This window comes from Mchenga conophoros, linkage group LG6 (assembly GCF_057382185.1).
Source record: "Mchenga conophoros isolate Kocher_MC1m ecotype Shallow Benthic linkage group LG6, M_conophoros_male_GT1.1, whole genome shotgun sequence".
Taxonomy (NCBI): Eukaryota; Metazoa; Chordata; class Actinopteri; order Cichliformes; family Cichlidae; genus Mchenga; species Mchenga conophoros.
The window spans coordinates 25,060,022-25,086,982 of record NC_140531.1 but is presented as its reverse complement, the minus strand read 5'-3'; the positions used below and the strand labels follow the sequence as shown (position 1 = coordinate 25,086,982).

Genomic DNA, 26,961 nt, shown 5'->3' with positions numbered 1-26,961 from the left:
TAAGTGTGGAATTTGTTTACAATTGTATGTTTGTTATTTAAACTACTAATTAGACAAAATAAACAAAATAAAAATTAACTACAAGGAGCATCAGACCACAAATACAATCACACTCTAGTATGTTAACTGCATCAACAGATAACATTACATCTCTGCATTGGTAAACTACTTCTGTTTCTGTTTAAATTCTGTTTTTTGTTTAGTAAATGTTTCTTTTTTCAGCTGTTAAGTTATTCAATTAAAATATATAATTACACATTTTACTCAGGGAGAAGCAAAAATGTAATGTATAAAGCTAAAACTATTTAGATTTTGCTATTATAATTGCTTAAAAATATATAAATGAACAACAATAAAAAAAACGAGACAAATGATACAAATTGTTTTGCATGTATATACCAATGATCCAAAGCATGAACATTCACAGATAAGATGCATAACTTTAATTTACTGGCATCAACATCTAGTACTGGCACCTAGAGATTCTGATATGATGCCTAAACAGGACAGCGAGGAGATTGTGGTTTAGGCTATGTGCACACAGTCAGGTCACTACAGTTTTCACTCATTTATAGATGAGGGGAAAAGCAAAGGACCTACTGTCAATCCTTGCGGATTATTAAAGTTGGTTTAACAAACATAATTCATTATGCATAATTGAATGAAACAAAGTTAAATCTAGACCCTAGAGGTGTTGATAGCAGAATAGGTACAGAAATCAGAACTATGCATTATCTTCTTCTTTGATTTCTGTGTTGCTTGACTGGTTTCCACTGTAGCATAAAAGACATCTTCATCCTGTGAACGGACATTTGTTATTTACAGTCAGGACAGTAGCCAAATGCTCCAATGCTTGACAGTGATAATGTTCTTTAAGTCTTTATATTGACATTTAAATCTGGCAACCAGAATTTTAAGCCTCAAAATAAAAAGAGCTAGTGTATTACATATTGTTAAAAAAACAGAAACTTTGTTAGCGCCCACAGTGTTAGATAATTACATTTCCAAACTTCCATTCATTTGAATTTTTTTTTGAGAAAGTCATTGCTCATCAGTTACTTTGACTGGTTGAGCGACATGGGATACTTGCTAAATCCCAATTTAGTTATTGACAGAAACACATCACTTCTCTGTGATATTTAAAAAAAAAAGTATGTCTTATTTTCTGTCTTTTATGTGAAGCACACTGTTTGTTTTTAAATTTGCTCTATAAATAAAGTTGTATTGTATTGTATAACTTGGTAAAAGGTAAATTTCCTTTTTGTCTGAACACTTTTTCACCAATAATTGAGCTAGTCTGATTGACAGATTTGGAACAGAGTGGGCATCTCTGGCTCTATTCTCATTTGGTTCTCATCATATTCATCTGACATAAAATTAATATAAATCCCAATTTGTCCTCTCCTGTGCCCCTTGTATGAGGGGTCACGCAAAGCTAAATCCGTGGACCAGTTTTGTTCTCACTTTATATGTTACCCATGGGATATGTAATTATTAGCTGCAAAGCCATCTCCTATCATTGCTATGCTAGTGATACAAAGCTGTACTTTTTTGTTAAGCCTAACAACCTTGATAGCTTCTCCAATCTCAGTGAAAACTTCATTGCGATTTTTTTTATAGATTAGCTTTTACTTAATCTTTTACCCATTATTTTTCTTTATAGTTCACATCTAATATGTGTATAGAATTATTTATGTCAGAATTAATGTAAGACAATGTATTTGAATATATATTTGTACAGTGGGACATGATCACTTATATTTAATATGTTATTGTATCCAAACTGCGAAGCACTTTTTAACTGTGTGTATGTTTTAAAGGACTAAAAGTACAAATAAAGTTTTTTTTAATCACTATCATTAGGACACTGTTCATGATTAGTTCTTGTTAAAGAGAATTCACAATAAATTTTACATACTAGTGTGTCATCAAGCACAATTGCCAAGTAGATTGCTGCCATTACAAATGCCATATGTAGAATAAAAAAAAAAAGAGAAATAATTATGAAAAAATTATCTGTGCTATTACAGAAATTGAATATGAATGTAATTTACCTGATTTCTTCTTGTTTGCTTGCTGGTTTCAGGTCTTTGGTGATAAACTTTCAGCCACAGAAATTATTATACAACATCATTAGGCAACAACATCCAACATTACTATGGGATTAAAAATACTCTTAGATTTTGATCAATAATTTGAGATTGTAAACTGAGTATATCAAAAACCTCAGTGATGTAGTGAACTGATGATGGACTAATTGAATACAAGTACAATTTATAGTAATTACCTGTTTTCTGGCAATAGTGATGGACAAGAAGCGAGACAAGAAGAGAGGGGAGAATGGCAAAAGTTGGACACAGGACAAAGAGCAGTTTCCAACACATGGTGCAATCTTCAACCTGTGGAGTCCTCTCATGGGTTGAAGTTGTATCACTGGCATCTTAATTGTTCACAAACATGTTTCAGTTAGGTATGAGTATATTTATGATACTTCTCTTTTACACAAAACTCAAACATTAGTACCCTGTCAGTCTAGTTTCAAAAGAATTATGCCATGTCAATAAAAAAATATTTGTCTGCTTGTAAACAATTCTTTTTTCTGTAATAACGATCTAACTTAGCCATTGTGTAAACACTGCACAGTATGTCCTATTTGCAGAGTAATCAATTGGATATATACGCAACATGTGTTTAACATTTTAATATTAAGGGATTTTTAAAATAAAAATTGCCAAATAGTTACCAAAAGGTTGATTCTGTTCATCTGAGTGTTACTTTTTAAGATACAAATTTGGTTTCCTTTTTTTTGGTCACACTGTGGGTTTCTTTGAAAAAATAACCATATTGATCAATCATGGTATATTACTCTTCCCTTACAGTAAAAAATTGAAAATCAAGAGCAAGTTGACTTGATTTATGTTGGTTTTCTGTATTATTGTGAAGCACTTTGGTGTGCCTTCGGGTTTATAAATGTGCAATATAAATAAAACTGTATTGTATTGTATTGTATTATTAACTTCACTTTTGTCCTTTATAAAAATGCTTTCTGAAAACGATCCTGACTGTTATTTTCTGTTAAGATACAGATAGTTTGCTTTATATTGGTCACCCTGTTGTTCTCTTTGAAAAAGAAAACTACTGAGCAATCAGATATATTACTCTGACATAATAGTGTATGGTTGAACTCACTTAAATATACCGAATTTGACTTTATAATGGTCATTTGTCACTTCATCATTAATAAATAAATAATTCTCTACTGAATACCTGAGAACACTTCCCTATAATGTTAATTGCTAAGTCATGGATATATTCCTTTAGATCATTGAAAAAAAAATCAGATGAGTACTTACTGATTAAGATTCTTGTTGCGACACTGGCATATCTGTGGTCATATCTGACCTGAATGTCTGTGGCATCTGCCCACTGTTCCTTTTCAGTTCCACAGTAATAGAGGCCCTCATCAGAATCAGAAATATTCATGATCAGCAGATCATAGGATCCAGAGGACTGATTCTTTATAAAGTGGAAGCGTAATAGAGAATTCACTGAAATTGCTCGGTCACTGATTTTTTTCCATGCATCTTCTTTTAGTTTCAGAACAAGAGGAGGCTGATTTTCATGGGTACAATTTCTGTACCACACAATATATTCCTCAGATAATGCTTCACAGTCACAATTCAGAGTGACGTTCTGTCCTGTTGTCACTGTCAAATCCACCACTGATCCAGAAATCAAATGACCTCCTGAAATACAAACACAAAACCATGCCAAATGCTTTTAACTGTTAAATACAAAATTTTATTTTGATTGTAAATATAATCAATTAAATAATGTATTGTTTAATACCTAAAAGCAGGACAAGAACAACGTGAAGTCTATCCATGTTTGATGATGATCTGCAGTAAAAAGACACTAAAGCTTGCCTGACTCTTGAATGTCATGGTCTGCGCAGACTTTTCCATTAAAGGTAATGCTTGCTGTGATTGGCTCGTTGAGTGGAACCTTTTGTTCTGTGGTTGTTTTCTGTTGACGTTACTGTTGTAACAGTATACAATTTTTTTTGTGTTCAAGATGACAGTGTGTCAGATATGTACTTTTCAGTCTTAACCGTTAGAGCATGAACAGTCTGATAACAAATTGGCAAAGAAAACATGCAAACATCTTTTAAATTCCTGATGCTGATCAACAATAAGATTAATCCACCCAATATTCAGTCTAGGAAAGAGCAAGCAAAATATATTTGTTTAGCACTGCTCAATGACATGACTCACAAAATCTTTTACCAATTCATAGTACAATTACAGATTTAAAAGCAACACAAAATTAAAAATAGAACAAATACAACATGACAAATTGTCAGTTTTTCCACTAGGGAAAAGCAGAAATCAATCAATGACATGTGATTTCATTGAGCAGTGATAATCCCAGCTCCCAGTAATTCATCTCCCAAGAGCGATTATGTGCAAAGGCCAATGCTCTCTCTCCAAAATTGCTCCACAGTTTTCCTAAACAGAAAGGAGAATGAAAGGTAAGTTTCTACCAAGGGTTGCTAAGACAAACCTTTACTCATGAACCAGGATTTTACTGAATATTGGACATTTAATGATCCAACATTGACTGAAGCTCAGCCACTCCTCTAAATATGGTTTGATGCATGCTCAATCATCCAGGTAAGGAAATCCCAAATAGTTCATTCTTTTTATCTGCAAATAGTGTTTTCATGGAAGAAATGTTTTGTCACTCATCCAAGTGGCTTCTTCAGTCTCAGCTGACTGCAGGTTTCCACAGCCTTTGTTGTAAACAGTGCATTTGCACAATGACTGAAACTACCACTGAATGAACAACTTCACCACTGAATGAACAATGGGCCATGAGGTCAGTTTCATGATCAGTAATATGCAAATTGTCATGACCACTAATCAACAACCACTGATCAAAGACTACTGATTAATGACAATTGATCAGTGGCCATGAATACCATTCATAGAGAGTTGGGGAATGGATGCAGTCAAAGCATTGTAAAATGGTGAAACAAGTAACCTTAGGTCCTCTACTCAACTCATTCGTTTTGCAGATAAGTGATCCCCTTGTTCTATGCTCAAACCAGCATTCCTCGTTGTGCAGGATGTGCACATTGTCATTACTGAAAGAGTGGCTTGTAGGTGTAAATAGACTGATAGGCTAGGACAGGATAGACTAGATGACCCCCATTACTTATAGAAATCTCATAGTCTCAGAAGGCTAACCTGCCACTTTTCATAGCCTCTCTGGTGAATTTGACGTGCTGGTTCACCGAGTTAATGTGATTAGTGAATTGCGGTATGTCCTGCGATTTGATTTTCACCCAGGTGTCATCCACATACCTGAACCAATGACCAGTGGTTTTTCAGGGTAGGATAACAGAGCCTTCTTTTCCACATCTTCCATGTACAAGTTGGCCACAATGTGTGAAACTGGGGAACCCATGGCACAACGTGCAATGCTACAGTAACTTTTATACAAGATGATTTCAAGCAGGCAACCGAAAACAGCAATCCATGTAAGCCTCTGACTCCAACAGCTATGACATCAGTAGTTTGTCAAAAAAAAGAAGAAAAAAAAAAGAACAGAGCTTATATTGCAAACAGTGCTAACCATTACATAAGATGCAATATATCTATACCTGGTGTTTAAATATGTTATACAACAGGAGGTATTTTAGTATGTACAGTATGTGTTAATTCTCAAAAACTCTGGGGCCTGTGTGTTGTAAAGTCTCATGTTAAAATGCCCAAGGTTACTGCAGAAATGACTAAGTTCTGCAGTAACATTTTTGTTTCTGTGTTGAAAGCTTTTACAAATCCAATTACCAATTGAAAATGTTTTTGTTGTCAATTCATGAACATTAGTCAACTAATTAGTGATGAAAGAAACACTGTAAATGAGACTCATTCAGAGGGAAGTGCAACCTCATTAGGTCTAATGTCTGTTTTTTCTGTATAAGCATTCAAGGCTTCATGCTTGGATAATAGTTAACTCTTGAAGAAAGTGATTTTCATGAGCCTAGTTTTTGTTTGTAGCCACAAGTGGATCTGTTTGTCAGGTAACTGATACTCATGTCGGTGTGGAATTCCTGTATAGCTTAATGATCACACAGACTACATTTCATGATGGCTGAGGTCTTTGTCGAACTTAATTTCAAATATTATTAATAATACAATATTAACAATTAAAAAAAGAAAAAAATATATATATAGCAAAATGTATATATAATTACTATCTTGTGTAGTTAGTTCATGATTTTAATGCTAAGAAATGCTTGATACAGAGTGCCAAAGACCCTGCACCAACTGACAGAAGGAATTTTGTTATAAATAAGAACAAAAAATTCTTAAGTGTAGCATATATTTCATGTACGTGTTCCTTTTCATGTTTATTACTTATACTACTAATTATACCACAAAACAACAGACACTGCAAACAGTGTCACATCACAAATAAAATCACATTTTAGTATTCAATTCAAATTTATTTACATGGTGCCAAACAAAACAACTGTCACCTCAGGGCACTTTACATTGTAAGGTAAAGACGCTTCTATAATGCAGAGAAAACACAAAAAAATCAGATCACCTTCAATGAGCAAGCACTAATGTAGGCAGGCGAAATTCCCCTAACAGGGAAAAAGCTCCAGCAGAACCAGGTTCAGGGATGGGGAGCAATCTGGCACAACCAGTAGGATACAAGGTGAGGAAGACAGGAAAAAAGATTAATAATAACAAACGACTAAATGCAAAGTACAAACACAGAGAGTGAAAAAAGTTTAGTTAAGAAGAAACACTCCAGCAGCACAGGCCTATTGCAATGTTGCAAATAATCAAGTTGCTTCATCTTTCAGTGAGGTAACTTCTCCATAACGGCAAAAGGCCAGCGCTTGTCAATTCTTGTGGTAAAGCTAAGAATGCTGACAAATTCACAACATGAAATACTGTTAAATCTATATGCCAGAGGTGTTGATAGCAGAATAGGTGCAGATGTCAGAACTATAGGTTATCTTCTTTGATTTGTGTGCTGCTTGACGGGTTTCCACTGTAGCATAAAACACATCTTCATCCTGTGAGGGGACATTTGTTGTTTACAGTCATAATCAGATGCTTAGCACTCACTCACATTTTTCTGGTCAGAATTACGAAGGTGAAGCCTCACGTTTGTAACAACCAGCATTTTCCCTTTTAATAACAAAACCCTCCCTAGATCCCATCATTTAAAAAAATCTTGAGATCACTCTTCTATCGTTCCTTCTCTTGGATCGGTTAAGGAAAACAATATTTAATAAATTCCAATCTGGGTACTGAAAACACTGAAACAATATTACTAAAAATTACTGACAATATTCTTTTGAGTTTGGATAAAGTCAAATATTCCATTTGACTCAGGTGCACAGTTTTTCACCAATAGTCATGCTATTTTGATTGACAGATTATAAAACTGGGTTGGCATCTCTGACACTGCTCTCAAATGCTATTCATACTGATTTGATAGACATTACCAAATTTAAATAAATAGCTGTATGTTATTAATATAAACCACCCTGTATAGATGTGGTCCCTCAAGGCTCAATCCTTAGATCGCTTCTGTGCTCAGTTTATAAGTTACCCCTGTGTCATTTTCCTATCATTGCTATGCTGACGACCCTAACCCTAACCCAGACAGCTGTACTTTTCTGTTATGCTTAATAATCTCCTCCCTCCTTCCTCAGTGAGTACTTGGCTACCATTTCTAGCAGGTAGCTTTAAAGTAATCTTAACCACCTAAAATTATTCACTGTAGTTCACATCTTATGTGTGTATATAAGTATTTATGTATCATTGCTGGATTTTGTTGCTCACAGTCTAATTTCATGGCACTATACCAGGGAAGATTTTTTTAATGTCTACACAGGGTATGATGTATAGGTAAGTAGGTACAGAAGTTAATATAATGTCAAATTATTATTTGCGATTGTTGCTGCAGAAAATACATAGAATGCTGTTTATGATGAGTAATTATCAGAGATACAAAGTCTGCATATATTGCATATACATATAACTCACTGCAGACATTATACAGGGTGGGCCATTTATATGGATACACCGTAATAAAATGGGAATGGTTGGTGATATTAAAGTCCTGTTTGTGGCACATTAGTATATGTGAGGGGGCAAACTCCTCAAGATGGGTGGTGACCATGGTGGCCATTTAGAAGTCGGCCATCTTGGATACAACTTTTGTTTATTCAATAGGAAGAGGGCCATGTGACACATCAAACTTATTGGTAATGTCACAAGAAAAACAATGGTGTGCTTGGTTTCAAAGTAGCTTTATTCTTTCATGAGTTATTTACAAGTTTCTCTTTGTTTGGACTTTAATATCACCAACCATTCCCATGTTATTACGGTGTATCCATATAAATGGCCCACCCTGTACATTTGGTTTGTTTAGGGAAAGAAAAAATTGAGAGGGAATGAATTATGAAAGTGACTAAAACATAATCTAAAACAATACACATATAAAAATCAAATTTGATACTGATGTAATTTACCTGATTCCTTCTTGTTTGCCCACTGGTTTGAAATCTGGGCTGATCATCTTTTAGCCACAAAAAGGAATACAACATTATTAAACAATAACATCTAACATTACAAATGACTTTAGTAGCAATTGTATGTGAAGCTTTATTGTGTAATTAAAAGTCCTTTTAGACTTCAGAAAAAAAATTGATATTGCATATAGAACCAATCACAAAACTAAGTCATGGAATTAAGTAAAGGATCCAGTGAATAAAACTACTTCATTTAGTATTTACCTGTTTTCTGGCAGAGGCGATGAACAAGAAGGGAGATAAGTAGAGAGGACAGAACAGCAAAAGTTGGACACAGGATGAACAGCAGCTTCCAACATATGCTGCAGTCTTGTAGAGTTGGGTGATCAGTTGAAATTTGTTCACTGGCCTCTAAATTGTTCACAAACTGTTTCAGTTAGCTCTGTGTATATTTTTATACTTCTCTTTTACACAAATCTCATACATCAGTACCAGATAACAGCTATTTAAAGAGATTAAACACATAGCAACCATTTTTTCTGCTTTTATACCACAAAGGTGTTTTTCATAAAAAGCTCTTCTTTGCTAATAATGAGTCAACATTGCCATTATGTGCACAATGCACAGCAGTGCAGCTATCCGTGGGGTATTTAACCTGCACATGTGTATAAAATTTATTTAAAATTTTAGTATTTGATGGCTTTTTAAAATTAAAATAGCAAAAATAATAAAATAATCACATAATTAGCATCGGCATTTTTCCTTCTAGCCTCCTTCATTTTATTGTCTAGCACAAGTCGTTTTGCTTTTGACTTTCAACTTGTTCAAATAAACCATATTTATATACATATTCTATTACTGTATATGTAGTTTAAGCTCGGTGCAACCTCAAGAGGGTTATGTTAAACCATCGAATATAATTTCCACTAAATACAAGAGCACACTCTCTTATTTGTCATAGGCAAAGGCATTATTTTAAAAAAAATTGAAGAATAGAAGAGTACTTACTGAATCGGATCCGTGTTGTAGCATTGCTATATCCGTAAATATATTTGTGTTTATTTCCACCAACTGATTGTGACCGCTCAGTTCCACAGTAATAGAGGCCCTCATCAGAATCAGAAGTATTCATGATCAGTAGATCATAGGAACTAGAGGACTGATTTTCTACAAAATGGAAGCGAGGTAGCAAATTCACTAGAGTTGCACGGCCACTGGTGGGTTTGAATGGATCCTTTTCTTTTTCTAGAACAAGAGGAGGCTGATTTTCATGTGTACAGTTTCTGTACCACATAATAATTTCATCAGTCAATATTTTACAGTCACAGTACAGAGTAATGTTTTCTCCTGATCCCACTGTCACATTCACTACTGATCCAAAAATCCAACGATGTCCTGAAATACAAACACAACAGCAAATGTCGGCAGTGTTTTTTTATCATACTAAATGCTTGTAGCTGTTGAGTACAGAAGTGAATGTAGATTGCCAAATAGAATCAGTATAATAAATAGTTTATTAAAAGTACTAATGTATTACCTAAAAGAAGGACAAGAAGGGTGTTAAGCCTCTCCATGTTTGATGACTTGCAGCAAAAAGACACTAAAACTGGCATCTTTCTTGACTCTTGGGTGTTGCCTGCACAAACTTTTCCATTTAAGGAAATGCAAGTCGTGATTGGCTAGTTGAATGAAACCTTTCATTCTGTGGTTGTTTTCTATTGGTGTGATGTTTTGTGACTGTCTAGACATCAAGAGCAAAGTTTTTTTCCAGATGATACTTAAGTAGAGTGTCAGTCAAAAACGTCTCTGTATTAAGTTACTAGGAACATAGCGTTACCCTTGGTTGTGTTTTTTGCAGTCTTGACAGTTTCACACTTCAATTGTCTGATGTGTATTATGAAAAAATACACAACTGTAAATTTATAGCTTTCAAAAAGAATGTAGCAAGTGTAGTGTTTGGGACTTACCTGCTCACCTTTGGCATGCAGCACCTAAAAAATGCACCCTCCAAGAAATACTTGAAACTTGGGCCATTTCTCCAGCCACAACAAAGCTAGCTTTCAGTGTTGCATTATTTTGGGCTGTAGCTTTCATGAAAGTATTCTGCTGATGTTGCAGTCTACCCGCCTGTCCCGTTTGGTTCTTTTGCCATCAGAATTATTGTCTAAAGGCAAAGAAAGATGCCCAATGGATTTACTTTACCAAATGGACCATCCCGGCCTTGCCATATTGGTCTATTTGATTCACCTTTGCTTTTATTGTTTATTTTATTTTATTTTCACTTGCTACACATGGGACAGACATGACTGGGCGAAAGAAAAGGGAGAAAGAAAGAGGGAAAGAAAAACAGCGGAGAAGAGGAACGGTGATAAAGGGTAAAAACCAACAAAACAAACAGACAAAAAAAACATATATCAATCACCTGGATCACCTGCTAAGAAAGAAAAAGAGAAAAAAAGCAAAAAGAGAGAGAGCAATATAATAAACAACATCATCGTGACGATCTATGTGAATATAACAGTAAATACTAAATATTGAATATTATTGTGCAGCACGTAGAATCGACAGCGCATAGTGTGCTTTGAGGTAGGAGCCAAAAAGGGTGTAGTTTGTGTCTGTGAGTTTGTGTCTGTGAGCACACTTGTGAGTATGAGCGCGCTTGTATTTAAAAGGTTCATTCATGTAATGATCTGCTAGAGGGTGTGGGGAGCCACATAAAACCCAGGAGGTTTAGTTGGGATCATTGAAAATAAATAATTTATTTTTAGTAAGACCATCATTTTTATAGTGGCAACCCTTCCCATGAGTGATATGGTTAGACCTTTGCATCTAGCCAGATCGCCTTCTACTTTCTTTAAAAGTAACACATCATCCGCATAAAGGCTGATTTTATGTTCCACGTTCTTGCATTTTATGCCCTTAATTACTGTATTCTGTCTAATTGCTGCTGCTAGTGGTTCAATAAAAATTGCAAACAGTCAAGGGGAGAGTGGGCATCCCTGCCTGGTGCCCCTCAGGAGACAGAAGCTGGAGGATGTCTGGTCATTTGTTTTGTAGTGATGGGATTTCCGGCTCTTTCGGCTCGGATCACTAAAAAGAACCAGCTCTTCAGGTTGTTTTGTTGCTTTAATTAATTTATTATTAACAATAATATAAAATTATGCACAAAAGGAATTACTAATGTAAAAAAAAGTGGTTTTATTTATATATGTTTATATATAAATATATACAGTGGCCCCTAGAGACAAAGCACATACAAACTCCAAAACACATTTCTAGCGTTAACTGAACTTCCAAAGCAGAGCTACCTAGATCACTTATATTACAAGATTGAAAGCATATGTGTATTGTTTGTGTATTTATACACAAGCACTCATATATATATTCAAAAAATTAAAAAAAAAATTTCATTTACCTGTTACTACCACACACCAAATCCGGTCGTTGGTACTTGCTGGCTTGTGTAGCCTCTAGGTAACAAAAGCTCAGGGCCTAGCATCCTGGAGCACTTCTGTTGTGTTTTGTACGTGCTTCAGGGTTTGTACGTGTTTTGAAGTTTTTACGTGTTTTGTTTCTAGGGGCCACCATAAATATACATTTATTTATTCACTCCACATAAAATGTAATAAAATAATCATATAACGCAAAAACCAACTAGTCACAGTTCAACTTTCAACTATTTAAATTTTCAGCTTTTTCCTTTTAAAATGAAATAACACAAAACGCTGCAAACCACAACACAATTAAATATAAATTAAAATATGAAAACAAAAAGAAGATTCATATTCTCTGTCATATGGACCTGCATGAATAAACTTTCTGAATCCTTTATCATCCGCAACTGAAAATAGTTGTGGATGATTACTATACCTTTCTAATGTGACGTTGTTGTCCCTGGCTCTCTTTCTCTCTCTCTCCCTCCTGTTCTGTTCCTGTGCTACTGAGAGTGTAACTACCGCCCCTCCCCCCTCTGCCCAGCACAAAGCACAAGGCTCGCATGTGGAGTGAAGTGGGAAAAAAGTGCGAGAGAGAGGGTGAGAGAAAGAAAAAAAACAAACCATGGCTCGCGATAAGGAGCCGGCTTGCGTCGTTCATGTCAAAGACCCGGCTCTAAGAGCCATTTCGTTTGCAACCGACACATCACTATTGTTTTGACACAAGCTGTTGGGGAATTGTAAAGCCCCGTCCACCAAAACCAAATTTGTGTAAAGTTGCAAATAGAAATTTCCAGTTAACTCCGTCAAACGCTTTTTCTGAATCTAAAGAAAATATTGTAGTTTCGATGTTTTTACTGTATGAGTAGTCCATCAAATTAAGTAATCTACGTGTATTTGTTGATGAGTGCCTACCTTTTATGAAACCAGTTTGGTCAGGATGAATTAATGAATTAATTACAATTCTTTGTAGAATTCTGCAGGAAAGCCGTCTGGACCTGGAGCTTTATTATTGGGCACACTTATCAAGGCTTCCTGGAGTTCACCTGGCGTCAGTGGCGAATCCAGTGCCATTGCTTGAGTGTCTAATAATTTTGGAAGCGTTATGTTGTTCAAAAACTGATCAGTTTCGTTTTTAGATGGGTTTATTTGTGGTGAATAAATGTCAAGAGATTTATTCTAAATGACACTTCTTCAGCTGAGAGTCTAAGAGTGAAGACACACACAGACGCTGCAGCTTTTACTTGCAAGGGCGATCACAGAACGCTCACACCAGAGTGGGGGCCCTGTGATGTGCGCTCTGTTCCTGCACTTGTCTTTATTTATATACAAAAATAATACAACAGTGAATACATCTATTCATAGACAGAAGAATGTTAGTGCGTATGTATGTGTATGTGTGTGTGTGTGTGTGTGTGATTCTGAAGGACGTGGCCCCTTTTCTTGTTAGGGAGTGCAGATAAGAGTGTCCAGCTCTCCTCTTCCTGGCAGGAGTGAAATAATAACAGCTTGTTCAGCTATTATTGCTGTGAGAAAGAATTTATAAAACAAGTCTTGTAGTGGACAACAGACTAAGTCATAAAAAGGTCATCATGCAGTATTCTATCATATGCAAACTTATATCATTAAAAGCTTATACTGACTACTAAGTACAATTTTATATTGACAAATACTAAGTTTTATAGAAATCCCTGAAAATGTTGTTTATTTTTTCCGGGTCATATCATGTGTTCCCAGATAAATCTTGAACAGCACATATAGTTGTTTTTTCTTTATTTATTTTTAGCTGGTTCGTTAGAAATTGACTGGATTTATTACCATGTTCATAATTTTGTAGGCGTAGTCTTTGTACTAAGAATTTTGTTTTTTTTATTAATTATCTCATTTCATTCTAGTTTTGTTTTGCGTATTTTGCTCAATGTTTCCTGATCTTGGTGTGACACGTAGGCTTCTTAAAGGGATTTGATGGTTTTTTCTAATTCCTGAATATTTTTGTTTTCTTCTTTCTTTTCATGTGATGAGAAAGAAATTATTTTACCTCTCAACACAGCTTTCTCTGCTTCCCATAGGACAGAAGCTGATGTTCCGGGAGTGTCATTAAAGTCTAAATATAGAGTCCATTCCTTTTTAAAAATATTTAATAAAGTCTTCATCTTTAAGCAGTGATGTATTCAATCTCCAGTTTTTACCTGGCGTAGTGTTATTCTTGTGCATTAGTGTTAAAGATACAGGAGCATGATCGCTGACAGCTATAGGGTGAATCTCAGTGTCTGAAATGTCGCTCAGCAGTGAGCTGCCGACCAAAAAATAATCCAGACGAGAGTAGGAGTGATGAACATGTGAGAAAAGTATATTCCTTACTGGTGGGGTGAAGGGAGCGCCATACATCGCAAAGACCAAAGTCGCTCATATACTGTTTGATTATATTTGTGGACTGCCAATTACGCTGAGTTCCCGCTGTATTGAGCCTATCCATTTCTTCATTTAGTCCAAGGTTGAGGTCGCCTCCAAGAACAAGTGTGCCATCTAAGTGTTCAGAGAGTGCACTGAAAAAACGTGAAAGAATGAGGGATCATCAACATTTGGACCATATACACTTACAACACATAGCTTTTTATCAAGTATAGATATTTTAATGATTAAGAATCTGCCCTCTGCATCTATAACTGTATCGAGTACTGTGAAATTAAAATTTTTATGTATTAAAATTGCTACTCCCCTTTGTCTAGAAGTAAAACAAGCTGAGAACACATTAGATTTCTGATTTACAGAAATTGTGCAATAATTGTTTAAACAAAATCAGGCAGGTGCATAAATTTGGGCACTGTTGTCATTTTATTGATTCCAAAACCTTTAGAACTAATTATTGGAACTCAAATTAGCTTGGTAAGCTCAGTGACCCCTGACTTACATACACAGGTGAATCCAATCATGAGAAAGAGTATTTAAGGGGGTCAATTTTAAGTTTCCCTCCTCTTTTAATTTTCTCTGAAGAGTAGCAACATGGGGGTCTCAAAACAACTCTCAAATGACCTGAAGACAAAGATTGTTCACCATTATAGTTTAGGGGAAGGATACAGAAAGCTGTCTCAGAGATTCAAGCTGTCTGTTTCCACAGTTAGGAACATATTGAGGAAATGGAAGACCACAGGCTCAGTTCAAGTTAAGGCTCAAAGTGGCAGACCAAGAAAAATCTCGGATAGACAGAAGTGACGAATGGTGAGAACAGTCAGAGTCGATCCACAGACCAGCACCAAAGACCTACAACATCATCTTGCAGCAGATGGAGTCACTGTGCATCGTTCAACCATTCGGTGCACTTTACACAAGGAAATGCTGTACGTGAGAGTGATGCAGAGGAAGCCTTTTCTCCGCCTACAGCACAAACAGAGCCTCTTGAGGTATACTAAAGCACATTTGGACAAGCCAGCATCATTCTGGAATAAGGTGCTGTGGACTGATGAAACTAAGATTGAGTTATCTGGGCTTAACAAGGGGCGTTATGCATGGAGGAAAAAGAACACAGCATTCCAAGAAAAACATCTGCTACCTACAGTAAAATATGGTGGTGGTTCCACCATGCTGTGGGGCTGTGTGGCCAGTGCAGGGACTGGGAATCTTGTCAAAGTTGGGGGATACATGGATTCCATTCAGTATCAGCAAATTCTGGAGACCAATGTCCAGGAATCAGTGACAAAGCTGAAGCTGCAACGGGGCTGGATCTTTCAACAAGACAACGCCCCAAAAACACTGCTCAAAATCCACTAAGGCATTCATGCAGAGGAACAAGTACAACGTTCTGGAATGGCCATCTCAGCCCAGACCTGAATATTATTGAAAACCTGTGGTGTGAGTTAAAGAGAGCTGTCCATGCTCGGAAGCCATCAAACCTGAATGAACTGGAGATGTTTTGTAAAGAGGAATGGCCCAAAATACCTTCAACCACAATCCAGACTCTCATTGAAACCTACAGGAAGCGTTTGGAGGCTGTAATTTCTGCAAAAGGCGGATCTACTAAATACTGATTTCATTTCTTTTTTTGTTGTGCCCAAATTTATGCACCTGCCTGATTTTGTTTAAACAATTATTGCACACTTTCTGTAAATCCAATAAACTTCATTTCACTTCTCAAATATCACTGTGTGTATCTCCTATATGATATATTTAACTGACATTTTTTATTGTAACAGCCAACGATTTATATAAGAAAATAATGACTATTAACAAGGTTGCCCAAACTTTTGAATCCCACTGTAATTAATACATAGTGGGCTTGGATTTACAACATTATGAATTAAATGTGCATGGGAAGCAGCCCACTCCCTCCCCTTTGTGTTGTGTATGAGCAGCAGCAGCAAGCAGGCGCACCAAATATCTGTATTTGAAACAACTGACTGCATCCCTCTGCTCGGAAATCAGTTTTGTGTGTGTTTTCGGCATCATATGCATGTGGCTTCTAAAAATAAAGAATGAAGACTGAAAAAAAGAGGGGTGCACAAATGCATTGGACCACCACCACTGGTCTGTTGTATTCGTTGTTTGGGTTGTTTGTTTCTGTGGTTTTGCTGTAAGCCTGCTGCTCACATACAAAATGGTTGTGGTTTGTGAGCTCTATTATCTTGTGACATGAAAGTGAATGTAATGTAGCTGTTTGAAATACGCACAAGAAGAAATCAACAAGAGAAAAGAATGAGATGTAAATGTATATCATGTTAAACACTGTGGATTTATGTTACCAAAATCAGGGTAGAAATATCAGATATTTTGAAAATAGATTGTAAGTGTTAAGTGGTGGTACCAGCAGTGTCTAAATAGTTAAACTAATGTTGGATGGGAAACATGCAGTGTAACTGCCAGACTACATAAAGTGGACAGGCAACCAACTTTGATAAGGTAGCATTTGGCTTCAGTCACACAATTTGATGCATCAACCCCAGTGTGTACGTGGTGGGGTTAGAAGATCAGTGTGAACTTGTTGGGAGGAGAATTAGCACATCCATGCTATGCTTCTCAGCCAGTAAAAGGTGGAGTACCTAATGTGGGGCAGGAACAAATTGTGGAGTTTAAGTATTATTGGGTCTTGTTCATATTTCAAAGGAGAGTTGATCAGGAAATTAACAGACTGATTGGTGCAGTGTTAACAGTGATACAGAAAGTGTCCTGTCTGTTGTGGTAACAGAGAGCTGAGCTTAGTAATGATACTGTCGAGTTACTGGTCAATCTACATTCTCAACCTCATAACCACAAACTTTGGGACCAAAGTTGCAAGTTTTGTTAAGGAAAAGTATTGATTTTTCATCTTTAAAATATGCTATTTTTATTGTATAGTTGCAATAACAATTCAATTTGAGTAAATGAATTACATAACTAGTAATGAAGAAAGATGTTTTGATATCCATGTGGACCTGCCAATTTCCTTTTTTTTTCACTCCACCTTATAGTTTTCTGCCTCTCCTCTTTTGGTATCTGTGTGTGTGTATACAGTGGGTGATCGTGGCTTAAGAGTTGGGTGTTTGTTTTGTAATCGGAAGGTTGCCGGTTTGAGCCCTGGCTCGGACAGTCTCGGTCGTTGTGTCCTTGGGCAAGACACTTCACCTACCGCCTACTGGTGATGGCCAGAGGGGCCGATGGCGCAATATGGCAGCCTCGCCTCTGTCAGTCTGCCTTCACCAGTGTGTGAATGTGTGAGTGAATGAATAGTGGTATTGTAAAGCGCTTTGAGGGGTCCTGAAAAGCACTATATAAATGCAATCCATTATATTATTTGTGTAGTGGCAGGACTCTGCCTAGGCTGCCCAGAGTTGCAGAAAAGCAACCTGTTGTAGAGAAACAGTCTAGGAAACCTCGGTGAGAGGATTTGAGGAAACATGAGAGTCCCCTGAGGTTTAAAAGACAAAAAAAAAAAAAAAAAAACATACAAAGAAAGAAAACAATGGACGACAAAGAAAATTTATTTTGTAATGACATTTCATTAATACATATTCTGACCAGAAAAATACTTATCTGACAGGCAGACATTTTTTTGTAATTTGTAAAGGTTTTTTCCCCAAATATTAAGTACTGCAGTCCATTACAATCAATATGCAAGAGTATACAATAAAAAAAACAGACTATATTATAGTTTCTGGATGTGTGAACATTAACAACTACAACTATTTTTTTAACACTTCACAATTCATCCATCCATCCATTCACATCCGCTTATCCTTTTCAGGTTCGCGGGGGGTGCTGGAGCCTATCCCAGCTGTCATAGGGCGAGAGGCGGGGTACACCCTGGACAGGTTGCAGTCGCAGGTTTCTGTCGCAGGGCCAACACACAGGGACAGACAACCATTCGCACTCACATTCACACCTATGGGCAATTTGGATTAACCAATTAACCTATCCCCACTAAGTGCATGTCTTTGGACAGTGGGAGGAAGCTGGAGTACCCGGAGAGAACCCACGCAAACACGGGGAGAACATGCAAACTCCTCACAGAAAGACCCCGGCCTGATGGTGGAATTGAACTCAGGACCTTCTTGCTGTGCGGCAACAGTGCTAACCACTGTGCCACCGTGCTGCCACTTCACAATTCATTGAAATGAAAAGCAGCAAAAAAGAAGATAGAAGCTAAAACTGCAAAACCGTCACGTGCGGCTGTGTGGCAGGCAGGATGAGGACCCAAACACAGGACTCAAGCAAAAGTTTGAACTCAAAATGGCAGCTTTATTTGCTGGGGATAACTCAGACATCTAATACAAAGACTAACTGGGAACTAGAAACAAGAAACTCAAAACTAGAAAACAAACCAAGAGCAGAAAACTAGGAATTGTCAGGTGCACAGAGGAGACACACAGCAACGAGGGTGTTCAACACAACAAAGGACAGAAGAAAACACATGGTTTAAATACACAAGGGAGTAATGAGGGAATGGGAAACAGGAGGGAAACACAATTGGGACTAATCTGTCATAATGAGACAAGGGGGAATCAGAACTCAAAACACTGAACACAGGACACAAGACTATCAAAGTAAAATAGGAAAGACAAGTCAGGCATGGAGAAACAGACTTGACAAGAAAACCATGAGAAGCACAAACATGAAAACATAACTTGACAAGACGTGAGACACAAGAGAGGCACAATGACAAAACCTAAGATCTTAAAATCATTAAAGAAAACCAGAAACTAACTAAAGAATATTAATAATCAAAAAACACAAACATGGAATCACCAGACTCCGGACCATGACAATAAGACTGGCAAGTCACAACTATTAAGTAATACACTGGGATTTTAATTTTTCTGTGAAAATGTGGAAAATTCCCACTGTTTTCTTCATCTTGTTTATTGATGTTTATATCTATCCTGAGCCCAGAACAACACTTGTGTTAAACATAAGTCTTCATCCTAAAAAAAACAATACGACATTTGTTATTTAGAATTATCACTGCTATTACAATCAATTAGTTCATGAAATTTCAAAATAGTTTTTTTTATTTAGTTAAGAAAACTTAATAGTGAGTACTAGTTAAAAATGATTTTAAAACAATTTTTAAAATAGACACGTTCTGCTTGAGTAGCATATATCATTAAAAGAATGGGGATAGACATGATACATCCATATGCGCTCATGTTAAAAAATCTAATGCTAATTAACAGATGAAGAAGAATTCATACATAAGGCGCACCGGATTATAAGGCGCACTGTCGATTTTTGAGAAAATTAGGATTTTAAGTGCGCCTTATAGTGCAGAAAATACGGTATTATAAATATTAAATATCAGTACATATAAAGACTGATGAAAGTTCTTAATTACCTCATTCCATCTTTTCTGTACTCTTTTGCTGTATCTTTTCTCATCATCCTGAGGTGTCTTAGCTATAGAAATTAACATAGTGTTATTATAATTCAGTACACCAAAAGAAAACAACTAGAACCAGATTAAAGGAAAAATCATAGTAAAATTATAATATCAGAATTATAGAGAAAGTGAAAATATTTCAATTTTAGAGACAAAAACTTAATTTAATCATGATGGCAAAATGAGCACGGAAATAAAGAGATGAAAAATAATTTGGTAGACAAATTAAACGTTGAGGACTTACTTGTCTTCTGACAGTAATAAATCAAAAGAGAAGAGAGAAGTGATGAGATAACAGCAAAAGCGGGACACAAGGAATAAAGTAGCATCCAGCAAGTTTCATGATGGTGCTCACTTGAAGCTGTAAAACAGCGGTTCTCACTTGAACCTGAAAAACAGAAGTTATCGAGGTTAGCTCATTGTGTAGACTGATGATACAAGAAACTGTGACAATTTTGAAACTCTGGAATGAAACAATTAAAATTCTTGATCCATGCATATGGCATCACATGTAAGAAATAGTGCACACTGTCCAGTTCTGTTTGTGAATATGTCACATAAACCTAATGATTCTGACGTGTAGAGGGATATACTTTCTACAGTTGTGGTTCACATAAACTCATCATAGGCAGCTGCATATGTCAGTCGAGCTTGAAGATGTCGATTTTGGAGCAGGGACTTCTTTACTGGTCAACACCCTCTCAGTCCATGGCAATGTAAAACTCAATTCACTGTGGGCAGTGATGCTGGCATTTGAGGAGTTTTCAGTTCATGGCATGTTTGAGCACTGAATTGCCCCTGAACATCTTAACCAGATTCCTCTTATTTCAGGGTTTGTCTGGGTCTTCTTCCTTGGCAAAATGGAAACATCCAAATAAGTTGCACTTATTTATAATTGTCTCAACTGATAATCTTGGACTCTACAGTCATTTAGAAAGGTCTCCAAGAGACCTTCCCAACTTATACAATTCTCTTTCTTAGGTCTTCACTTAGTTCCTTGGACTTTCCCATTGTTCTGAGTTTGGTCAATCCAAAGATTGCTAACAAATAAATTATTATGGTTATAATTATTGTACAAATTGTTATGTTTGCAAAAAGAAACTACCAAATGTAGTCAGTTGTGATCACTAATGAGACATTAATATGCCTTGACTTTATCGGGTTCAAAGACATTGTAGAACCTTCAGCACCTCTTTTTAATACATTACTTGTTACTTTACTTAAAAGTAATGCTATGCTTTGCATAATTACTTGCCAGGAAAAATTATTTGTTACACTACTCATATGTTACATTAAGTTAGTCATTACTCCATAAAATGACCTGAAACACATCGTTTGATAATAACCAGCTAATGTAGGCTACAGCCTCATGTACCAACACAAATCTCGATCTTAATGGGGACACACGTACAATATTTCTTTCAGTTTTTAGATAGGAACACTAAGCTGACAACACAAAGCAAAGATTAAAACCAGCTCAAAGAAACTTGAAAATGATCGACACAGTCATTCTACTTTAGAAACATGAACAGGTAGAAATGGTGACTATTAGCCTCAATGCTCATCACTGTTTTTTGTCCCTGTTGAAGATCAGTCAGTTTGTTCTCAGCTTTAAAATTTCTCTCAGTTCTTGTCTAGCTTTGTGTTAGCATGTTGTGTATGTAGATGCTTGCAAAGAGTTAATGTTGTGTTAGCAGTATAATGTGGTTGTTTCTGTCCTGGAAGCTGTTTCCGCTTGACCATCGTGCTTGTGTCCTTTTGTGCAATAAAAATGTAATTAATGTCCACTCCTCAAAAGCTGTATTGCTGTACTGCTCCACCAATTTTCTCCTCTCAGACATGAACTGAAATCACCTGATTTTAACAATGTGCAAATGGTTTCTGCCGCACAGCAAATGAATGAACCTTTGTAACGCAAGTGACAACATAATTGTAACTGTAATGTGCTGCATTATTGAATTTGTACAGTAAAATGTTACTGGAAAATATAATGTGATTACAGTAATGTGTTATTTTTTAATGTGTCACAGCCACCACTGTACATATTTGAACCTGTACATATAATTTTGACCCTGTGTGAATGAGTGAAAATCCAAACAAATGCAGGAACCCTCTGTGAATTTTTGCATCAGACCTCACCAAAATCTCAACTGCTTTCAGCTCAGATTAAGCCAAATGCTATTTAGGTTGTGGACAGTGAATCACAACACAAAATACAACTTTTAAATATAGGAGCAAGTGATATAAAATTTTTATGTTCGAAATAAACTTATTAGCTCCTCTAAAAAATTGCAACCAAAGTTGCAAGAAAAACAGTTTTTAAGTAATCTCAAAATCTGAAGCTCAAGTTTATTTTTTATTCTATTGCTCTAATGCCAGCATTGAACATTACTATATATGATAGTTTCAATAGTAAAACTAATTGTCTATGAATTATCATAACAAAGTAGAAATTAGAGTACAAAAGATCATATAACCTTGCAAGATATGTGCTTTAAAACTTCAGACGAAGTTGTACAGTATAAATGTTCTCATTTTTACCTACATTCTGACACCAGGCTCATCTTTTAGCCACAAAGATGAGGGCCTTTTACAGATGTAGTTGATATTATAGAGGATAACCCAGAATGTGCTGTAACAGCATCTAGCTTGTTTTAAAGAAGTAAAATGAATAAATAAATAAATAAAATATTTAGTAACGGCCACGTCATTGACTTGATTTCAGTTTAGAATGCAGTTTGCTTACTGGCAAAAGCTTAAGACAGCTTTATTTAAGGCCAAGCAAAGCATTCTGAGGGACGGAAAGTGTTAAAACACCACAAAGAAAACACAAAAAATTTGCATTTCATTTACAACTCCGTTTGTCAAAAAATAAAAAAAAATTGCATCTTTCTTGTTTCATTTTAAATTTATTCTGGTGGCATGCAAATCATCATAATCATTCACCTACTATCTACTAAACAATCAAACTGTCCATTTTAAAATGCATCATAATGTAGGATCATATCTTCTTACTGTGGTTAGTTTTTCAAAGGGCTAAAAAACAGTGCACAGATAATGCAAGACTCACCAGAATCCTTATGAAGCAGGATCTTTGTTGTGATATTACTATATGTGCGCACATATCTTTGGATAATTTTCTCTTCATCCTTAACCTCGAGCTGTTCAGTTCCACAGTAGTAAAGGCCTTCATCAGTCTCAGTGATGTTTGTGATCAGCAGGTCATAAGATTGAGAGAAATTGTTCTTTACCAGATGAAAATCAGGAAATGGATTCAGGAGATGGAAGAAAGTAGACTCATAATCTGAGTGTGGGTCACCATATCTCCGATACAGCCAGGTTTTTAATACCAGGGAAGGCTGCTTCTCATGAGAGCAAGTCCTGTACCACACTATGTATACTCCAACTGATGATTTACAATCACAGTAGAGAGTGATGTTTTCTCCTGGTCTCACTCTCATCTCTATCACTGATTCATTTCTCAGATCTTGACTCGAAGATAAAGCTCCTGGAAGATAGAAACAAAAAAATGTTCACATATGCACATTTTTAAAAAAAAAATTCAGAATGAAAAAATGTTCATTGTTAAAATGGGACCAAAATGGATATCTTCAAAATGTTTAGACGATTTACCGAAAAGAACAACCAGAAATGCATGCACCCCGTCCATGTCTAATGACGATAACTTGGAGTTAGAAGACAGCAACACGTCCTATTAACAGATGTCATGACACATGAACATTTTCCATTAAAGGAAATGTGAGTTGTGATTGGCCTGCTGAATGGAACATTTCTTTGTGGTTGTTTTCTATAGGTGCAACACCAAGTGAAGTTATGATGGTAACCTGAAAGCTAATTTTCCAAAAACAAAGAAAAGGAAAAAACAAAACAAAAACAAAAGAAAGAAAGAAAACAACAAAACACACACAACCTATAAAATAAAATGAATAAGCCTTACCCTTTATTGAAAACTTTTATTGAAATCAATTTATAAATGCATTTTAAATATTTATACAAACCTAAACTTTCTGGTCATGCAAGAATATTATTTAACCTTGTTTTATATCAATGAAATCTGAAGAAGTTGCTCTCTATTGGGTTATAAATAAGGGAAATTTTTCCACATTAGCAAAGCTGGAGAGCACAAACAGAATGAAAAAATGAATATTACATTTTTGCTTTAAGAGCCTCCCTGAAACAGAGTGTCTATCACTATGTTATTGGTTCCCTTTAGGCGGTAACTCAGTGTTAAAATTTGGCAGCAATAATGACCAGTGCATAAGCCTTTGATTGATATTATCTATGCAAGATAGGAATATCAGGGCACTATGGGCAGTGTGAATAACTTGGGCGGTGCCTGAATCAAAATACCCTTCAAAACACTGCAGTATGAAAAGTAATGCTGAGGTTTCTTGATGCTCCTGTAATTCACTTGGTGTTGATTACGTTTCTTTGAATAACACTACACTGGATGATCTCTGTCATTCTGCAGCATGAGACAGAGCCTGTATGATGGTCAATCTTGACTTTAAGGACACAAGGAAAATGTTTACAACTTCTTTCAAATATCATTTCTTGGAAAAATAAAAAAGGTAATCTTGAAAGTGCTGGTACAAAAAATACTTCCTAATTAAGCCGTCATCACGATTAATGCGATAAAAAAAATGTAACGCTATTAACGTATCTCGAGTGCAGAATGACTCAAAATATCCCTGAAATGTTTCTGTCAACGCATTTCGGGCAGTTTGTCCAAGTAGAGTTACCTTCGCACATGTGCAAATGGGCAGTTGATCTGGTAGTGACGGACAGCTGAACCAATCAACTCAATTTGGAAGATGATAAACGCACATTGGCCCTCTCAATGGGAAATTTGAGTATTAAAAAAATAACAAAATGGAGCAGTCGACTGACGTAAAGTATTATGCACAAAGGTAAGGACAAACCACTCACGGAGCACCGGGGACTCAGTAAGACTACCTCGGAGATATTGACTCACACAGTGCCAAGTGGATTGCAACAAATTGCAGACCATATCGTTGAGAACACGCACTTTAAATAGCTTTAATTAGTTAGTGTAGGAATGTTTAGCTTATTTTAGAGTTTAGAAATGTGTTATCATAGAATGTAGAACTATTGTAGAGACATTGACACTGCCCTCAATGTAATAAAGGCGTCACTGTGTCGTGAACTTAGGAGTAGATTGTAGGAGACCCCTCCCCCACTTGAACTGTGAAAGTAAAACAGAGAGGAGTTAATGCTGAGTGGAAATTCCCCAGAGAATGTTTGGGTGGGGGTCTCAACATTTGTAACTGGATAACTGTGGTCTGGAAGGGAGATGGGTTTTATGACCTAGGGAGTCACCTACACCCACAGTGTTTTAACTGTCATGCACACACATCCACACGCACACTCACTCATGTGCACACACATAGACACAGGTATGCGTACACAGTCACACACGAGCACTCACATAGACACGTGGGAAAGCGCACATGTAGGCATTCATGTGCTCGTGCACATAAACACAGACAGAGTTTGCAGCACACCGTGGGGGGTTTTATGATAGGCTCGCCCCTATAAAACTGTGTTTCACAGACAAAGGAGTGAAGATTTTTTGCAGAGGGACACACCGGCCTCGTCTTCCCTTCTAGAAGTGCATGCTTAAATGAAGATGAATAAAGATGAATAAAGGTTTTGTGAAATGACTACTGAGTTCCGGTGGCATCTCTGGAAGTTTCGACGAATAAAAGAAACGGGGTAAAACTGATTTTGTAACATTAGTTATTGACACATTTACTTATTTATTGATGTATTTATTTAATTCATTTGGCACTCCTGGCCCTGCGGCTGTGTTCATGAGTTGTGTTTATCTGTCACTCCCACCGATCAAAGGGGGAAGGGTTAAAACCTGATCGAGTGAAAACCACTGTTTCAGTGGGCATTTCTCAACACCAACAATGGACATATGAAAACCAACTAAACTATAATTTGAAATACCCTGTTTGTGTGTCACCAAATACACTTTTAATATTTCTTTAGCAGAATTTAGTGGTTTAATCTTCAGATATCTGGTCGGTTTGTCAAGAAAGAGCCTATTTGCCAAAGTGCTTACATGATTTCGGAGAGGTCTGCCCAGCCCGGTATCACAGCAAAGCATGTAATAGACTAGTTTGCTTCACAAACAGTCGAGTTGTTATACCGCTGAAAAAGCGCAGCTCCCAGAAGACAACTTGCATAAACCCCCGCTGACTGCCACCTCTCAGAGGTAGAACACTGACTTTATTTACTGAGGTTATAACTGTCAGGTCTTTGTCTCCTGACGTTCGTATGTGTCATAGTTGTTTCAGTCCAAATTTTGAATTAAAACTAACATTAAAAACATATTTAAGGGAGAGAGCAAATACATCCTATTAATATCTCATCTTTGTTTTTGTTTTTTTGTTCAATAATCAGCATGAACTGTGTATACACGCATAATCTTTAATAAAAGAGATAACATTGGTTTTCTGTCATGTACTAACTGTTAGGTTTAATTGTACCTGACTTGGTAGATGCTACTTTAGAGCCCTGTATACCAAGTAGGAAATTCAGCATATCCAGGATATCTTTCTGTTATCTGGAATCACTGACCCTAACACTGGGACCAGGATAAATGGTCACACAAAGCTCGTTATCGGCTCTCTAAATTAACCCATGGTTTCCCAGCACAGGCGTATGAAACTCATCTATGATTGATCCGCGGATCTAATTCTTGGGTCATATCTGTCACATAACTCCTATCAACACATTATCCATGTTCTTCCACAGAAAATTATGCTTGTAGGTTAAAATGAAAGGGCATAAAAATATACCAGTCAAATGCAACAATGTCATAAAACAGGACAAGAGACGAATGGTTTGCCACAGATCAAAGTCGATTTATCGTGATGTGTGTTCTGTGCTATCTGCATTTTCATCAGTGTAAGAGACTCAGCAGCAGATTAGAATCAAGTATAATAACATTTATACATCTAATAAATCACCAAATGAATACACGCATATTCCTGTGACAATGCAACACAATGGTTGCTCTTCATTCAGTGATTTAGGTACAGCAGGCGTCACATGCTGCTCATATA

General features: G+C 36.4%; 2 protein-coding genes and 1 long non-coding RNA gene across 3 annotated transcripts; all 3 read right to left on the bottom strand.

Moving 5' to 3' along the window:
* Positions 1 to 678: 678 nt before the first annotated feature.
* On the bottom strand, positions 679 to 5,469 carry LOC146572688 (uncharacterized). The gene is made up of 5 exons (XM_085278501.1): positions 5,367 to 5,469; positions 3,354 to 3,746; positions 2,288 to 2,440; positions 2,055 to 2,101; positions 679 to 798 (listed from the first exon to the last, which is right to left on the bottom strand). The coding sequence occupies exons 1-5, from the start codon at positions 5,467 to 5,469 to the stop codon at positions 679 to 681; spliced, it is 816 nt and encodes a 271-aa protein (XP_085134627.1).
* Positions 5,470 to 6,556: 1,087 nt separating this feature from the next.
* On the bottom strand, positions 6,557 to 8,967 carry LOC146572687 (uncharacterized). The gene is made up of 3 exons (XR_014892928.1): positions 8,828 to 8,967; positions 8,564 to 8,610; positions 6,557 to 7,096 (listed from the first exon to the last, which is right to left on the bottom strand). It is a non-coding gene; the product is annotated as an uncharacterized LOC146572687 (long non-coding RNA).
* Positions 8,968 to 9,931: 964 nt separating this feature from the next.
* On the bottom strand, positions 9,932 to 23,934 carry LOC146572686 (uncharacterized). The gene is made up of 5 exons (XM_085278500.1): positions 23,477 to 23,934; positions 22,914 to 23,351; positions 20,088 to 20,231; positions 19,799 to 19,860; positions 9,932 to 9,958 (listed from the first exon to the last, which is right to left on the bottom strand). Exons 1-5 carry the CDS (start codon positions 23,511 to 23,513, stop codon positions 9,932 to 9,934), a joined length of 708 nt encoding a protein of 235 aa, XP_085134626.1. The 5' UTR covers positions 23,514 to 23,934.
* Positions 23,935 to 26,961: the final 3,027 nt, after the last annotated feature.